The sequence below is a fragment of the Rousettus aegyptiacus genome, unplaced genomic scaffold, assembly GCF_014176215.1.
Source record: "Rousettus aegyptiacus isolate mRouAeg1 unplaced genomic scaffold, mRouAeg1.p scaffold_m13_p_2, whole genome shotgun sequence".
Classification (NCBI taxonomy): domain Eukaryota; kingdom Metazoa; phylum Chordata; class Mammalia; order Chiroptera; family Pteropodidae; genus Rousettus; species Rousettus aegyptiacus.
This window is the reverse complement of record NW_023416295.1, coordinates 43,115,245-43,130,600: the sequence shown is the minus strand read 5'-3', so window position 1 is coordinate 43,130,600 and position 15,356 is coordinate 43,115,245. Positions and strand designations below refer to the sequence as shown.

Here is a 15,356-nt window from a genome sequence, read left to right as displayed (position 1 = left end):
CATATACAAGAACATTTATCTCGGAGGAAAAAGTCATTCTGCCTTGCGTCTTGCACTGACAAATCACATGATAGCAATTTTATTGTCTCTAATTAAAAATGGCTGCCTTACTAACAAGTGATAAAAGTTTGACAAATAACAATGCATACTTTCTCCAGAATAGGATAAAATGAGAAGAAAACATAGGATGATATGCAATTCAACAGACATTGGAAGCCTTTCACAGAGCTGAACACTCCTTGCTTCCTGAATGCACTTGCTTTTCCCCTCCTTCTTCTAGCGAACCTTTGCTCCTGGCCTCACCCTTGGGCCTCTTCCCTTCTCTTATCCACACCTTCTCTCCCAGATTAATCTACATGATACCCTAGTTTTAAATACTATCTATATGCTGATGTTTTCTAAAAATTAACCTTCAGTCCTAACATCTCCCCAAAACTTTAGATTATGATATTCGACTGTTTACCTGACAGCTGTACAGACCAAAGTCATTTTCACTCATTTCTGCATCAGTAAGTCTTATATATTTCACAGCTAATTTAAGGGGAAATCTTTTACTTCTCACTGCCCTAGTCACAACCATGAGATTTTTCCTTTACCTTCCCTTCCCTTCCCTTCCTTTCCGTCCTTTCCTTCCTTCCTTCCTTCCTTCCTTCCTTCCTTCCTTCCTTCCTTCCTTCCTTCCTTCCTTCTCTCTTTCTTTTTCCAGTTGTATTGAGATACAATTGACATATAACTTGGTATAAGTTTAAGGGACACAACATGATAATTTGATATGCATATATATTGTGAAAAGGTTACTACAATAAGGTTAGTTAACACTATGCATCATCTCACATAATTGTAATTTTTTTCTGGTGAGAACATTAAAATTTACTCTCTTAGCAACTTTCAAGCCTATAATACAGTATTGTCAAGTATAGTCACCATGCTGAATATTAGATCCCCAGAACATATTCATCTTATAACTGAAAGTTTGTACGCTTTGAACAGAATCTCTCCATTTGCCCCACACCTCAGCCCCTGGCAACCAACATTCTATTCTGTTTCTATGAATTCTGCTTTTCACACATCCAAACTATAGGTTAGATTATACAGTATCTTTCTCTGTCTGACTTATTTCATTTAGCCCAGTGCCCTCAAGGTCCATCCATGTTGTCACAAATGGCAGGATCTCCTTCTTTTTCATGACTGAATAATATTCTGTTGTGTATATATACCATAATTTCTTTATGCACTTACTCATCCACTGATGGATACTTATGTTTCTATGTCTTGGCTATTGTCAATGATGCTGTAATGAACATGGGGTTGCAGATATCTCTTCGAGATAGTGATTTCATTTCCTTTGGATACATATCCAGAAGTTTAGTTATTGAATTATATCACAGTTCTATTCTAAATTTTATTAGGAACCTCTATCCTGTTTCCATACTGACTGTATCGATTTATAGTCCCAACAACAACGCACAAGGGTTCCCTTTTCTCCACATCCTCACAAACACTTGTTAACCGCCTATCTTTTTGATAAAAACCATTCTAACCAATGTGAGGTGATATCTCATTATGGTTTTGATTTGTATTTCTCTGATGATTCATGATATTGAGCATCTTTTCATGTACCTGTTGGCCATTAGTCTGTCTTCTTTGGAAAAAATGTCTATTCAGATCCTCTGCCCATTTTTTAATTGAATTATTTGTTTTATGCTATTAAATTATATGAGTTCCTTATATATTTTGAGTATTAACCCCTCATCTGATATATATTTTGTAGATTGCTTCATTTTGTTGATTGTTCCTTTTGCTGTGCAGAAGCCTTTTAGTTTGATGTAGTCTCACATGTTAATTTTTGCTTTTGTTGCTTGTGCTTTTGTGTCAAATCCAAAAAAATTCACTGAAGCTTTTCACTACATTTTCTTCTAGGAGTTCTAAAATATAAGATCTTACGTTTAAGTCTTTAATCTATTTCAAGTTTTTTTTTTTTTATGAGTAGCATAAGATAGGGGTCCAATTTCATTCTTTTACATGTGCCTATCCAGTTTTCCCAGTACCATTTACTGAAAAAATTATCTTTTCCTTATTGAGTATTCTTAGCTCCCTCATTAAATATATGTTGACTGTCTAAGTTTACTTCTGGACTCTAGATTCTATTCTATTCATCTAGGTGTTTATTTTTGATGCCAATACCATAATGTTTTGATTGCTGTAGCTTAATAGTATAGTTTGAAATCAGGATGTGTGATGCCTCCAGCTTTGTTCTTTCTTAGGATCGCTTTGGCTGTTTGTGATCTTTCATCTCTGTACTCTAGACACACAGACCAAGTGCCTTTGCATTTAATATTTTTACTGCACAGAATGCTCTTCCCAAATCTTTGCTCCTTCATTTCATTTAAGTCTCTGCTCAAATATTATCTCCTTATAGAGACCTTCTTAAACACTCTCTAAAATAGACATCCTCCAAAACTACCCTTCAGTGACCAGTCTCTAACCCTTTAACTCACTTCATTTTTCTTTATAGCACTTATCATTACCTATACTATATTATTTAATAGACAGTGCCTGAAGAGTACCACATGATAAAATATTTGTGGAATGAGTAAATGAATTGTGCCCTGCATGAAGATGCAAAGATTAATGGTACCTGAAGCATCTCCTAAGGAGTTCAAAATGTAGTTGGAGAGGAGGCCATCAGTAAATGTTATACGATGTGATAAGTATGTCCAATAAAATAATGGCAGTATGTACAAGGAAAAACAATAAGCAAAGAAGGGAAGATTAACTAAAAGTCTGAGCTGGGTACTGAAGAAGATGCAAGGCAAATGGCAGTGGAAGAAAAAAGGTAAATATGAGGCATTAAAGGTAGTGGGAGAAAGAAATATGGTTAAGGGTATGAGAAAGTGAAACCAATAGATTGTTCTCTGAAAATTGGGGGCTATATTTCTGGAGTGTCAAATAGGAGGACTATAGTAAGACATGGGGAAAAGAGGAAAACAAGATCCAAGCCAGAGAAAAGGTGTAGTTTATATGCTATGCTAAAGAAAATGGCTGTAGTAGTCAAATGTGTTAGTTTACTGGAAAATATTAATAAATCATAATGTTTAGCAAATGAACCTAAGTAATTTTATTACTAATTAACTGAAGGTTTCCAACCTTTTGGAACATCTTGTTAAATACATTTCTAAGATGTGACAGGAATTTCCCTATATTTAAAAGTATAACGAGCCTAATATCATTTAATCTCTATTTGATAGTTTAGCATTTTTAAAACAATCAGTCTTTTTTTTTTTTTTTTACTATTTTACTCTATAACTGGTGAAGGTATATGAGACCAATCCCTCTATATGTGTTTCTTAATAATCCTATAAAACAGTGTTTGCATATCGTCTTTTATCTTGTGATAGTCTTCCAGAAAACCTTTCAATTTGAAAACAAAACGTGTGATATGGGATGATATCATTTGCAACATATCTTGCTTCTTAAAGGAATTAAATTGTAAAAGTATCACTAAATTGTGTTATTGTTTTAAAGCAACAAGGAAGAATGCATCTGCTGCCTTACAGTATAGGTGTGAAATTAATTTCCTTTTTAAAAGAAGTTGATATTATTTCCTCCCAATAGTGAAAGCGAATTTGTGTCCACTTCTACTTAAGCGCACTGCTTACAGAGGATCTTCAACTATAGTCCTGAATGATTGTACAAATAAAAAATATCATTTGTGGTTTTTAAAAAAAGAATGACTTGCAGACCCTTGACAGACAGGGAGCCTTGAGGGCTGTCAGCAATGTTTCTTTCTACTCACCCTGCTTCTTTCATATTCTTTCCTTGAGGCAGCAAATAGCTGAGCATTAGATATGGCAATTCCACAAAACGGAAGATACATCTGCATAACCTGGGGGCAAAGAGAATGTTAAGAACATTGAAAACTCACTGAACCACAGTCCACATTTCCTGCATATACCTAACTGTAATATTTTCTTTTCAACCATAGAGATTGAGTATGGAGCTGTTTATACTAGTATCTTAACTTCAGAAGGGATATTTTAAAGAGCTAACTACAAGACGGTCTCAGTCAAGCTTTAAGTAGGAACAGTCACTTCTATGAAGACAAAGTGAAGCAACAGACTCTGTTGGCTATGATACAGGAACCATGTCTAAATCATCTCTGTATTTCTTCTTTGAACAATGAAAGGCAAATGAACTCTGATATATATAGAATTTAAGGCAAGTGACCACACTCACATTTAGAGGTAGGCGGGACACATGTCCATGTCTTTGTATATATGTACATGTAGCAGGGATATCATCTTGACCCTAGGACTCTGTCAGCTACCCATTTCAGTATGCCTGTTAGGATGGGCCTGGTAGAAATTTAGGGGTCAGGGAGCCTAGTAGCGCTGTGCAAAAGAGCTCAAATTGTGCCCACTATTCTGCTGACAATATTGGCCGTGAATGCAAATTGGTGGGATGGTCCTACAGAAGTCTATTTGAGGAAAAGCTGGGGATCCTTTAAGAGAACATGCATCCTGTGGGAAAAAAACAGCTAGGTGTGATGGGCTTGACCCTAACAGAGACTTTCTCATAACAAAGGGTCTAGGGCTAGGGATTTTCTGTGCTGCCAAGCACTCTCACTCGAATTCAATTCCAGAATCTCTGATTCCAGAGGAAGAGAAATTGCCCCAAGTAAAAACCTAAAGAAGTATTTCCCTAAACTATTCAAAGGTTGGAGGACATTGTGACACATGACGATGTTTGGGACTTCTTTAAAGCAGAGAGAGACAGATGTTTTACAGCACATTCTCTCTTTCTTTCACGCATGCACGCTACGGTGCCCTAGGAAGAGGGACAGGGAAGTGGCAAAATAGCAGTTTCTGCGATGCCCAAAAGAGGACAGTGCAGTGCCCACTGGAGGAATGAGAACAGCAAGAGCGGATCTGCCCAGGAACACTTGTGAGACATTCTGGGACACCCAGATCAGAATTACCTGCTGTGAAAGGTGGTTTTGCAGAAGGCTTAAGGTGGACAAAAGATGAAGAGAAATTTACATTTCCTATCACTTTTTTCCTATTAAAATCTTGCTTTGGTTATCTGGGCATACTAAACTCTGGCCTTGGGTCCTTGAAAGCATTTCACAATTCATAGCTAACAGTGTGATCCTATTCTTAAAGAGAGAAAAACGGTGGGATTGGTATTAAGTAGAGGTACAAAATCAATCATTTGATTTTTATAATTTTTTTTCAGAATAAATTCCTTCACTAAATGAGATTCAAAAATAAATTAATATTTAATGAGGACATGCTATATGCCAGACACTCTCACCTCATTTCTTCATTTGAACTGCACATCAGCTCCTCATAGAAGAATATTATATACACTTTAGAGATCAGGAAACTCAGTAATTCGTTCAAACTCACATAAGAACTCAGGTTCACCAAATTCTACAACTGATGATAGATCATTCCTACAACATCTTGCCTTACTAGAACTAGATGTTATATCTGCCGACCCTTCTCTCCCCTTCCTTACTACTCCTCCCTTCCATGCTTTGAGAAGTTTGTAAATAACCCATTATAAAGGTGTTAACATAAAAGATGCCAGATGTTCTGTCAGAATTTCCCTGCCTTTAGCTAGAATGGGACCATTTTCAATATCACCTGCACACACAGAAAGCACTTTTCTCACAGTTTTCCATTTTTTTTGTTTTTGTTTTGTTTGTTTTTTTCTCTGCAATGGAGACAGACTATGACGGAGGTGGAGGGCAGGAGGACATATGGGTTATTTAATTTAACTCCCCACCTCTTCCTTCCTCCCTTCCTCTTTCTCTTCCTTATTTTCTTTCCTTCCTTCCCTCCTTCATTCATTCATTCATTCATTCATTCATTCATTCCTGTATTTATTTACCTTCAGGAGCCAAATTTAAGGTGTTTTACAGGTCAGGCAAGTAAGAAGAAGAGAATAACCAAATGAACATATGAAATGTTTTCTAATATATCATAGTCTTGTTTCAATTTGCTTGTAATACTAAGCATTATATATAATTAAAAAGAATCTGGATTTTAAATCAGATAACCATTGTCTTTTTGTATTTGGCTGTTCTGTGAGAAAGTCAACAAGTCACTCTTGAACTTATTTCCTTACCTATACAATGCCTGGTTTTACTGGATAATATTTCTGGTCCTTTTTGGTTCTAATATTTGGTGATTCTAATAATTAGAAACATCAGCAAACTGTAATATTCTATTTGGTAAAGAAAACAAATAGTTCAATAAACAAGCTCACATCTCATTCAAGAAATAATCATGTATAATAGTAATTGGTATTGACAAAGTCCTTGGATATGCTATTAAGCATTTTGTGTACTGTATCATTTGATCCTCACAATTATGTATTATACCATTCCTTCCATTTTTCAGACGATAAAACTGAGGCTTTATGAACTTATCCAAAGTTGTTGGAGAGAAATCTCCATGAGTCTCTCACATTTCTGCACATTTTAGAAACAAAGGCACTGGCTGTGTCTTTCAAGGGCGCTCGTATAGTGAACAGGTGTGGAAAAAAGATAATGTCTTCTTTCAGAGCAAAGAACAGAATTATTTATTACACAGTATAATTAAGATAGTATCACCCTCTGGAGCAGAGTTCAGGCAGGCTTACTGTCCATTATAAAAGACTTGGGTTCCCTATATTTGAGGTTCCTCTCCTATAACACAGCCCCATATAATCTGTATGATATTGTTGTTAAAGATTTTATCCCAGGCCAGAAGCACCAGTTCACATATCATTAAAACTGTTGTTTGTTTTTTTTCATTTGTCTATAGGTGTATATATGAACTTCACAACATAGTTACTTAGTATTTGTAATTGTAGATAAGGGCCCCAGGAACAGTTACTGAAATCCAAGTTATATTTTTTTTCTCTCTTTTTTACTGAGCCAGTTCCTATTAATGTATGTTCTGATTCCATTGATTCTCCCCTCTATTATATAATATTTCCTTTATTTTAGCAATTAAACTAAAAATTTTATGTACATACTTAACAAAATCTAAATTTAACATCTTTAGCCTCCTTGCAAATAAGCTAAGGACCTTGGAATATTTTAAGTCTCATACTACTTTCCTGTTATGCATGTTACATTTTTTCTTATTCTGTCTTGTGACTATAAATTGGACATTATTATTATTAGTTAATACTTCTTTAGATTTACCTACATGTTTTATAATTTTTTCTTCCTCATTCCTTCCAGCAAGTCCCTCCTTCTGTCTGGGGTAATTATCTTTCATTTTGAAGAAAATTCTTTAGAATATCCGTTATCACTGGTGGTAAATGATTTGTTTCTGTTTTATATAAAAATTTATTTACTTTATGATCAAGTTTAAAAGGTAATTTAGCTGGGTATACAATTCTAGGTTTATAGCTATTTTCTCTAAGTACTTGGAAGATGTAAGTATCCTATCATGTGCTGTTGATGCTGCTAAAAAGTCAGCTGCCAATCTGTTTCTTTGTAGATTATCCGTCTTTGTCTCTGGTTTCTTTTAGGACCTCTTTATGTCTTTGGTGGACAATTTGTACTTTTTCAGTCTTAATCAAAAGCTTAATGAATCATAAGAACTCTAATATATATATTGACCAAAGATTACTGCGGATGGAGGCAATATCATACCTTGATGACACATTGCAAACCGAGAGGGCATCTTTATTTACAAAGGGAATGATCTACCCTATGTCATTCAAGGCACAACAATTCAACACTGAATATCCATATGACAATACAATCAATAGACTTTCCAAATAAATGTGTAGAATAAGCAGGCAAATGTATTTTGAAAGGAGGGAGGTAGGAAGAAGCTGAAGCAGTAGAAGAAGAGGAAATAATGAAAACCAAAACATTTTAATATCTTTATTTTTCAGTCCTAGTGTAATGGATGTCTTTATTTCTTTTAAAGACATACTGCTCTTTTCTACTCTTTCTGAAGTCCCCTCCACCACAAAAAAAAAATACCAATTTGGCCTTTACCACCCATTTCTGAATGCCAAAAAGTCTAAAAAGCCTTAATGACTAAGAAGCTAATGAGTCTGTACACCCATGTGCAGCACTTTTCAGCTTGAAAGCACTTTATGAACATGGGCTAATTAATCTTTACAACATCCTACTCAGAAAGGGAGCTAAACTGAAAATCATTAAACAGTGCGGAAAGTCACTTTAGCCCTGGAAACTCATGAAAAGTATCACTAATAAGCATAAAATGCGAGCACTGGGACTTTCCATCAATGTCCTAAAGAAAGACAGTAGGTACCCAAGCCTTTGCAAATTTACAGACCACAGAGAAAGGCCATTAAAGCCCCATGGTCTGGTCTGGTCCAATTATATATCATTAAAGGACATCAGAGATCTATGCTAGAAAGTCTCAGTGAGGGGCCTGAGGCCATCTCCTTTATGGACTCCACTCCTGAAAGCAAAACAGCTTGAAGAGCCACATCATTGTCAGCCAAATTAATGGTTGAGAGAAGGTTTTCCCATTATGCAACATCTTCTGTGCAAACTCTGAGATTTGGCTTGCAACTCCCTTCTGCCCTCAGGCATTAACCATTAGGCAAAGCTTCACTGATTTGGGCCCCACTGACTGATATTTTATGATAGTTGTAATTCAAATAAACTCTTCAGGTTGAGTAAATTGGAAAATAAGGTATCAAAATATGAAAAGAGTCACATTATTTTCACATAATGAAACATTTTCCACATCTTTTAGAAATAGAATATTAAAAATAATTTTTTAAAAATAGGTTTGAAGTTTTCCAGAGACTCCAGAGGAAATTCCTACTTCCAGAGGTATAATTTGGTTCACTGTAATTTTGTTTCTATGCATAGTCAGTTAAGACAGTAGGTCAGGGTTTTATTTGAAAAATCAGAATCATAAATGAATCTTGTCAGCTCATACCAAAGTATATACTCTTGGCTAAAGCATGCCTTTTCCCATCAGTGCTGTGCCTTGAAGAAAACAGTCTCCAAAATATATACAGAGATACAACTCACCAAATTTATTTTTTAAAAACATTGACATGGAATAGATGATCCAATTACACACTTATTAAAATTGTCTACTTTAAGGATTTTGAAATTGTTCACTTTAAGAATTAACACTCTAAAGAGAATGGGGGCACTATTTTTTAAAAGTGAGGAAGAGCAAGATGACAAATAAAGAAGAGGCAGCTCACTCATCTTCTGCTTTCCCTTCTTAGAGAAAGTGACATAGATGCTTCTGCTACTGTCCTTGGATATTAAGACTAGGACTCCCAGGGAATTGGAATGAACACCCTTCTACTATTCTCACCTCTCTCCTTGAAGCTAGCATAAATTAAAGCATCTGCAAGAGACAAAGCTTACACCAGAGTAGACAGGCTAAGTAGCCTTGCATGTAACAAACAGCCTCGCAGCATCAATACCTACTGTTTGTGACTTTTTAGAGGCTCAGGTCTGCTGAGCACTTGAGTCATGGAGGTACTAGTCATATTATCCAATAACCTTATTTCTATTTGGCCCTATTCCCAACTCCTGAGACTTGAGAAAAATAACTTTCTCATGTCCAGAGGCAGTTCTAAATTCCCATCCTCTTATTCAGACACCCTAGTGAAGGGCAAACCCCGAAAGAACTCATTTCAAGAGATGTCCTTTCTCAGACAATTTGTATTTTTCTCTCATTACAGATTTTCAACAACAAAGTATTCATATTTCTACCACCCAGAGGTAACTCCCATTCACATTTTGGAGACTATCATTGAAATTTTCCCCTCTTTCTCCCTTCACATAAACTGATATAGGCTGATCCTATGCATAATTTATCTGTTTTTTTTTTTTCACTTTCTATAAGCCTCACTTATTATGATCAATTCTTATGGATGTAAAACATTTCATTGTACAGTCTAGAAAAAATATATTAAAAGAAAGTAGTTTAATGGTTGCTTGGGCTTGTGGTGATAATAAGATTACAGTAGTCCTCCCTTATCATTGGTGGGTATGTTCCAAGATCCCCAGTAGATGCCTGAAACCATGGACAGTATGAAGCCTTACATATACTATGTTTTTTCTTATATATACATAACTTTGGTAAAGTTTAATTTAGAAATTAGGCATGGTAAGAGGTTAACAACAATAACTGATAATGAAATAGAAAAATGATAATTATACTATAATAAAAGTTAAGTGAATGTGGTCTCTCTCTTTCAAAATAACGTCATACTGTACTCACCCTTCTTGTGATGATGTAAGATGATGCAATGCCTATATGAGGAGATGAAGTGAGGTGAATGACATAGGCATTGTAACATTTCGTGAGGCTGCTATATAGGTTACCTGAACATAAGCACTGCAATACCGGGAGAGTGATCAGATAACCAATGTGGCTACTAAGTGACTAACAGGCAGGCAGCACATACAGTGTGGAGATGCTGACAAAGGGATGATTTATATCCAGGGCTGGATGGAGGAGGAGAGCAGTAGATTTCATCATGCTACTCAAAACGGTGCAAAATTTACGGAATCACATACAGGGAACAAACTGGTGGTTTCTAGATGGGAGGGGAATTGGGGCGCTGGGTGAAAAAGGTGAAGGGGTTAAGAAGTACACTTTGGTAGTTACAAAACAGTCATGAGGATGTAAAGAACAGCAAATATAGTCAATAATATTGTAATAACTATGTATGGTGCCAGGTGTATACTAGTCTTATCAGGCAGAATACTTTATAAGTTATATAAATGTCTAAACACTATGCTATACATCTGTAACTAATATAAAATAATATTGAATGTCAGCTGTAATTGAATTTTTTAAATGGTGCGCAATTCAAAACTTATAAACTGTTTATTTCTGAAATTTTCCATTTACTATTCTCAGACAGCAGTTGATTATGGGTAACTAAAGCCAAACAAATAATCAAACAAATAAGGGGGACTACTGTACTACCTTAAACTCAGCATTCTAAAACCAAGTTTGTCATCTCAATTCTCCTTTCTGAAGAAAGAGAGCTTCCTCTGCCAAAATGCCAGATATGTGCCAGGTGAATCATTAAAGTTGTAATCACCAGTTCCAAACCCTTGAAGCCATCTTTAATTACTATCCATATATAGCCATAAGCAAGTCACCAACATAGCAGCTTTTAAAGCCTTCATCTCAAGACCTTTAAGCTGCTCTGGCCCAGCACTCTCATCCTTCACCATCTCTGGATTATTATAACAGTAGCCAAGACCCTCTCATAGTTGCAATATACCAAGAACTCACTAACCTCTGGTTTCTCATCCAGAAAAGTCATAAGTTTTAACACACTAGCTGTCTGTCCCAATGTGCCATATTATCATAATTAAGGAATGTAAGAAGTAATATAAATGCCTTACATTAAAAGCTAGGTTTTTTGCGTGAGCATTTTTACACCACAGATAGCATTTTTATACCATATACAGTATTTTAAAAAATCTCATTAGAAGCTCATCAGAACATCTCTCTAATATTTAAGACTATGGTTTGGTATTTTATAGATGCTCATGGAAGATATGTAATAACCTCAGGAAAAATAGTGAGGAAATATAAAATGCTATTCAGAGAAACACATGAGACCCAGAGGGGATTCTTCTACTTATATACCTTTTTTCCATTTTCCAAAATAATTCATCATCAAAATGCAACACCAATGACATGGATAATAAACCATAGTGTTTTTTAATTTCCAGCAATATTCTCCAGTGGAGAAGAAACAGAGAAGGCTATGAAAAACATGTTTAGAGCATTAATATTTAACTAAAGCAATAGGACCCTAAAATGAATATTATAAATGTAAAAGCCTAGATCAAATCCATATGTTCTGTCTACTCAACTAAAGCACAGAATTGGTACCTAGTAATTTTAGGACCTTCTTAATGGACAACCTTGAAGACAGAGAGCTTAAAGTTTGGCCTAACAATAAACAGAACTTTGAGAAGGGTTAATCATTATTACCAGAGTAGGGTATCAATTCAAAGAGGCAAGAGGAAGCTTTCTATATGGTTCATCTTAGTTCGGCAAGGTTTCTCATCCTGTATCTTAGAACAATTCAGCTAACAAGCCAAGAAGCCATCTTCAAAGACAAAATGTTTTATTGCCCCATCCACACTTTCACTTTTCACCCATTGTCTGTCAGCAATATAGTCTCCTCGCTTCCTTTAGCTGCTATTTCTTTTCATAGTTCAGATATATATTTTAAGGGCTAAGTTCCATATAGAGTGATCAGAAAGAACAAAAATGCCAATTTAAAGAAAGCAGAAGGAAGAAATTAATTTTAAAAAAGCTGAAAATAATGGGAAATCAATTAATAAAAATGATAAGTTATCCTAGGAATGATTCTTGTAGGTAAAAACAGAGAAATAAATCACTAGCCAGTTTAATCAGAGGAAAAAACTCACAAATATACTAAAACAGAAGTGATAAAGAAAATATAAACATAGGTACAGAAAATAATTTTAAAAATTATAGTAGTCTTTGTACAACCCTAAGCTTATAAATTTAAAAATCTGATGGAAATGTGAATTTTAAAGAAAATATAAATTAACAAAATTAGATCAAGAAGAATGAGGAATCTGAGTAAAACAATCACCACAAAATAATAGAGTTGTTATAAAATCATTCTTGGAAAAGATGCCAGGTCTAGATGGTTTCACAGGCAAATTCTTTCAAACCTTCAATAACAAGGTAGCTCCTATGATATTCAAACTATTTCAGAATCCAGAGAAAGATAGAAAACCCTCAAGTATTTTTTGAAAACATAATAATCCTGATAGCACCTCCTAATAAAAATAGCACAAAAACTAAACCTAGAAAATAAGTTCCTTATTAAAACAGATGAGCAAGATTCTAAATAAAAATATTAGAAGATTAAATATATATGTATATGTATAGTATATTAGGAAATTAAATTTATGCAAATATAAAAAAATAATGGAATATGACCAATAATTTCTTGTCAGAACAAAATGATGGCCAATGCTGCAAAAGCAATTATTACAAACTTTCATATTAACTAGTATAGGAAAAAATATGATCACCTTAATATTCTAAAAAGTCATTTGACGAAATCTACTACTCACTGGCTATGAAATTTTTAATAAGCTATAAAGAGCATTAAAGACTTTTTAAATGGAGAAACAGGCCATATTTATAAATGAAAGAACTCAATAGCAAAAAGAGATCAATTATTCCTTGAAATTAATCTATAAATTTTCTTATAAGGAAAACCGAAATGATGTTTGGAATTTTTTAAAAAGCAATTCTAAAATTCAAATGGAACAAAAATGTACAATAATAACAATGTCATTAAAAGAAATGAGAAATAAGAAATAGGTAAGGTTATGATGATCAAAATAAAGTAGTACTGGGGACATAATAATCACACAGCGTTATAGTACAGAGTCCAGTACTAGTATATACAGGTATGACAAACTGGCACTTCAAATCTATGGGAAAAGGATGGTTTAGTCAACAAATCAGGTTGGGACAGATAGTTCACATCGTGTTGCGGGGGGTAGGGGGGGAGGGGAGGGGCGGAGCAGGTGGGAAATGACAGGTTTAAAAAGAAAACCTACAAAAGTCATGGGGTAATGTAAATATTTATATAGCCCTTAACTGTGTAAGTCCTTTCAAACTATAACACTAAATGTGGAAATTATGTGAGAGACTTTGGATACATTTGAAATTAAAAACATCTTTGTCTCAAGATATAAAATAATATTAAAAGGCAAAATAAACTGGGAAAATCATTTGCAATGTTTGTAAGAATTGTGAATACTCTAAATAAAGAAAGAATTCTCTCAAGTCAATCGGATAAAAATCCCTATAAAAATGATCAAAAAGATGTAAGCAGGCAATTCACAAAAGAAGAAATAAATACATGTAATTAAAAAAATGAAAAAAAATTTCAGGATACTAATTAACAAAGAAATATAAATTAAAATAACAATGAGTTATTGAACATCTCCTAGTATATTGACAAATGTTACAATTAAAACTTAATACCTAGAGCTGATAATAATATGGGGAAAATAGGCATTTCTCAAGGGAGATTAATTGGTGCAGCATTTCAAAGAACAGTTTTGCAAAATGTATCAAATGCCTTTTAAAAGTACAGGCCCTATGTCCTTACAATTTCATTCTTAGAAATATATTTTTAAAAAGTGATCAGACAAGTTTACTGAAATGTTCTCCTGTCTTACCAGGGAAAAATTCACTTTTGTAAGGCCTGAAACTTATACATTCAGGAAGGGAGCACTTTAAGAAAAACAATATTATGAAAAAATTAGTTATAAAAATAAATATTCATTTAGAATGAGGAAATCGTAATATATTACAAACTTTAAAATGTTGGCAAATACCACAAACGCCACAATATACAGAAAAATTATATATTTTTATTAATTTTCCTAAATTTTTAACAGTATGCTTTTTGATTAGCTCTGCATGTGATAATTTCAACATTATTTTTCTGTAGACATGCCTACAGAAAAATAATTCAGTCTTCTCTTGCATGATCAATCAAAATTTGATAGTTGGGATGCATACCTGATCATAACTTCGCCTAGAGAAATATTTCCTATCTGCAGTACTAGTACAGGTTTGTGTCCTACGAATGCAGGAATTCTGATCAATTATATTTTGCACAATTTCTCCCTAACCATAATAAAGAAAAGTGTCTTTATCACTGTTATATACTGAGTATGCTCCTGACAGGAGAGAACTTCTACTGTGACCAGGCACTTACAAACCAAATTTTACACATCCGATGATTAGAAGAATTTGTTATAGACTAGCTTCTGGCTCTATTATTTCAAACCTTGTTTCTCCTCCACTGTTTATACTTCCAGGGCCACATACTGTAGAATGCATTCTTGTCACAGTGTGACTTCTGGCCTTGAATCTTTGTGTCAGGATGCCGAGTGAGCTGGGATAATGCGTGAGAAAGAAGTCAGGGAAACCATTCTTACAACCTAAGCCTAGTAACAACTTAATTCTACACAAAAGGTATTGAAAACCATATAAATGTGTCTTACTAAATTCAAACTAAATGCATCCCCAACTTGACATCTTCCCCAAAGCGTGGTCCGTCTAGCACCACCTGAAAAATGAAGCATGACAGACTAGTAAGTTGGAAGGGAAAAAGGAAGTTGTCCCAGGTGAATACCATTAAAATATCTTATGTTTGCTAACCTTACAAAACTTTGCTCCTTCTCATTTTCTTTTGCATAATTTTTTTTATTTCCATCTGACCATTACTTGTTAGAGTTCTACAAGGCTTGATCCTAGGACTTCGTATCTCATCCTGGGAAACCTTATCTGTAACACTGGATT

The 15,356-nt window shown here is 34.5% G+C and overlaps 1 protein-coding gene across 2 annotated transcripts in view; it reads right to left on the bottom strand.

Moving 5' to 3' along the window:
* PDE11A (phosphodiesterase 11A) overlaps positions 1-15,356 on the bottom strand; it is a 312,968-nt gene that overhangs the window by 206,698 nt on the left and 90,914 nt on the right. For both annotated transcript variants that reach the window (XM_016152597.2, XM_016152596.2), the window contains one exon: positions 3,797-3,886. In XM_016152597.2, coding sequence (XP_016008083.2) covers positions 3,797-3,886 — 90 coding nt within the window. The remainder of the gene's footprint in view (positions 1-3,796; positions 3,887-15,356) is intronic.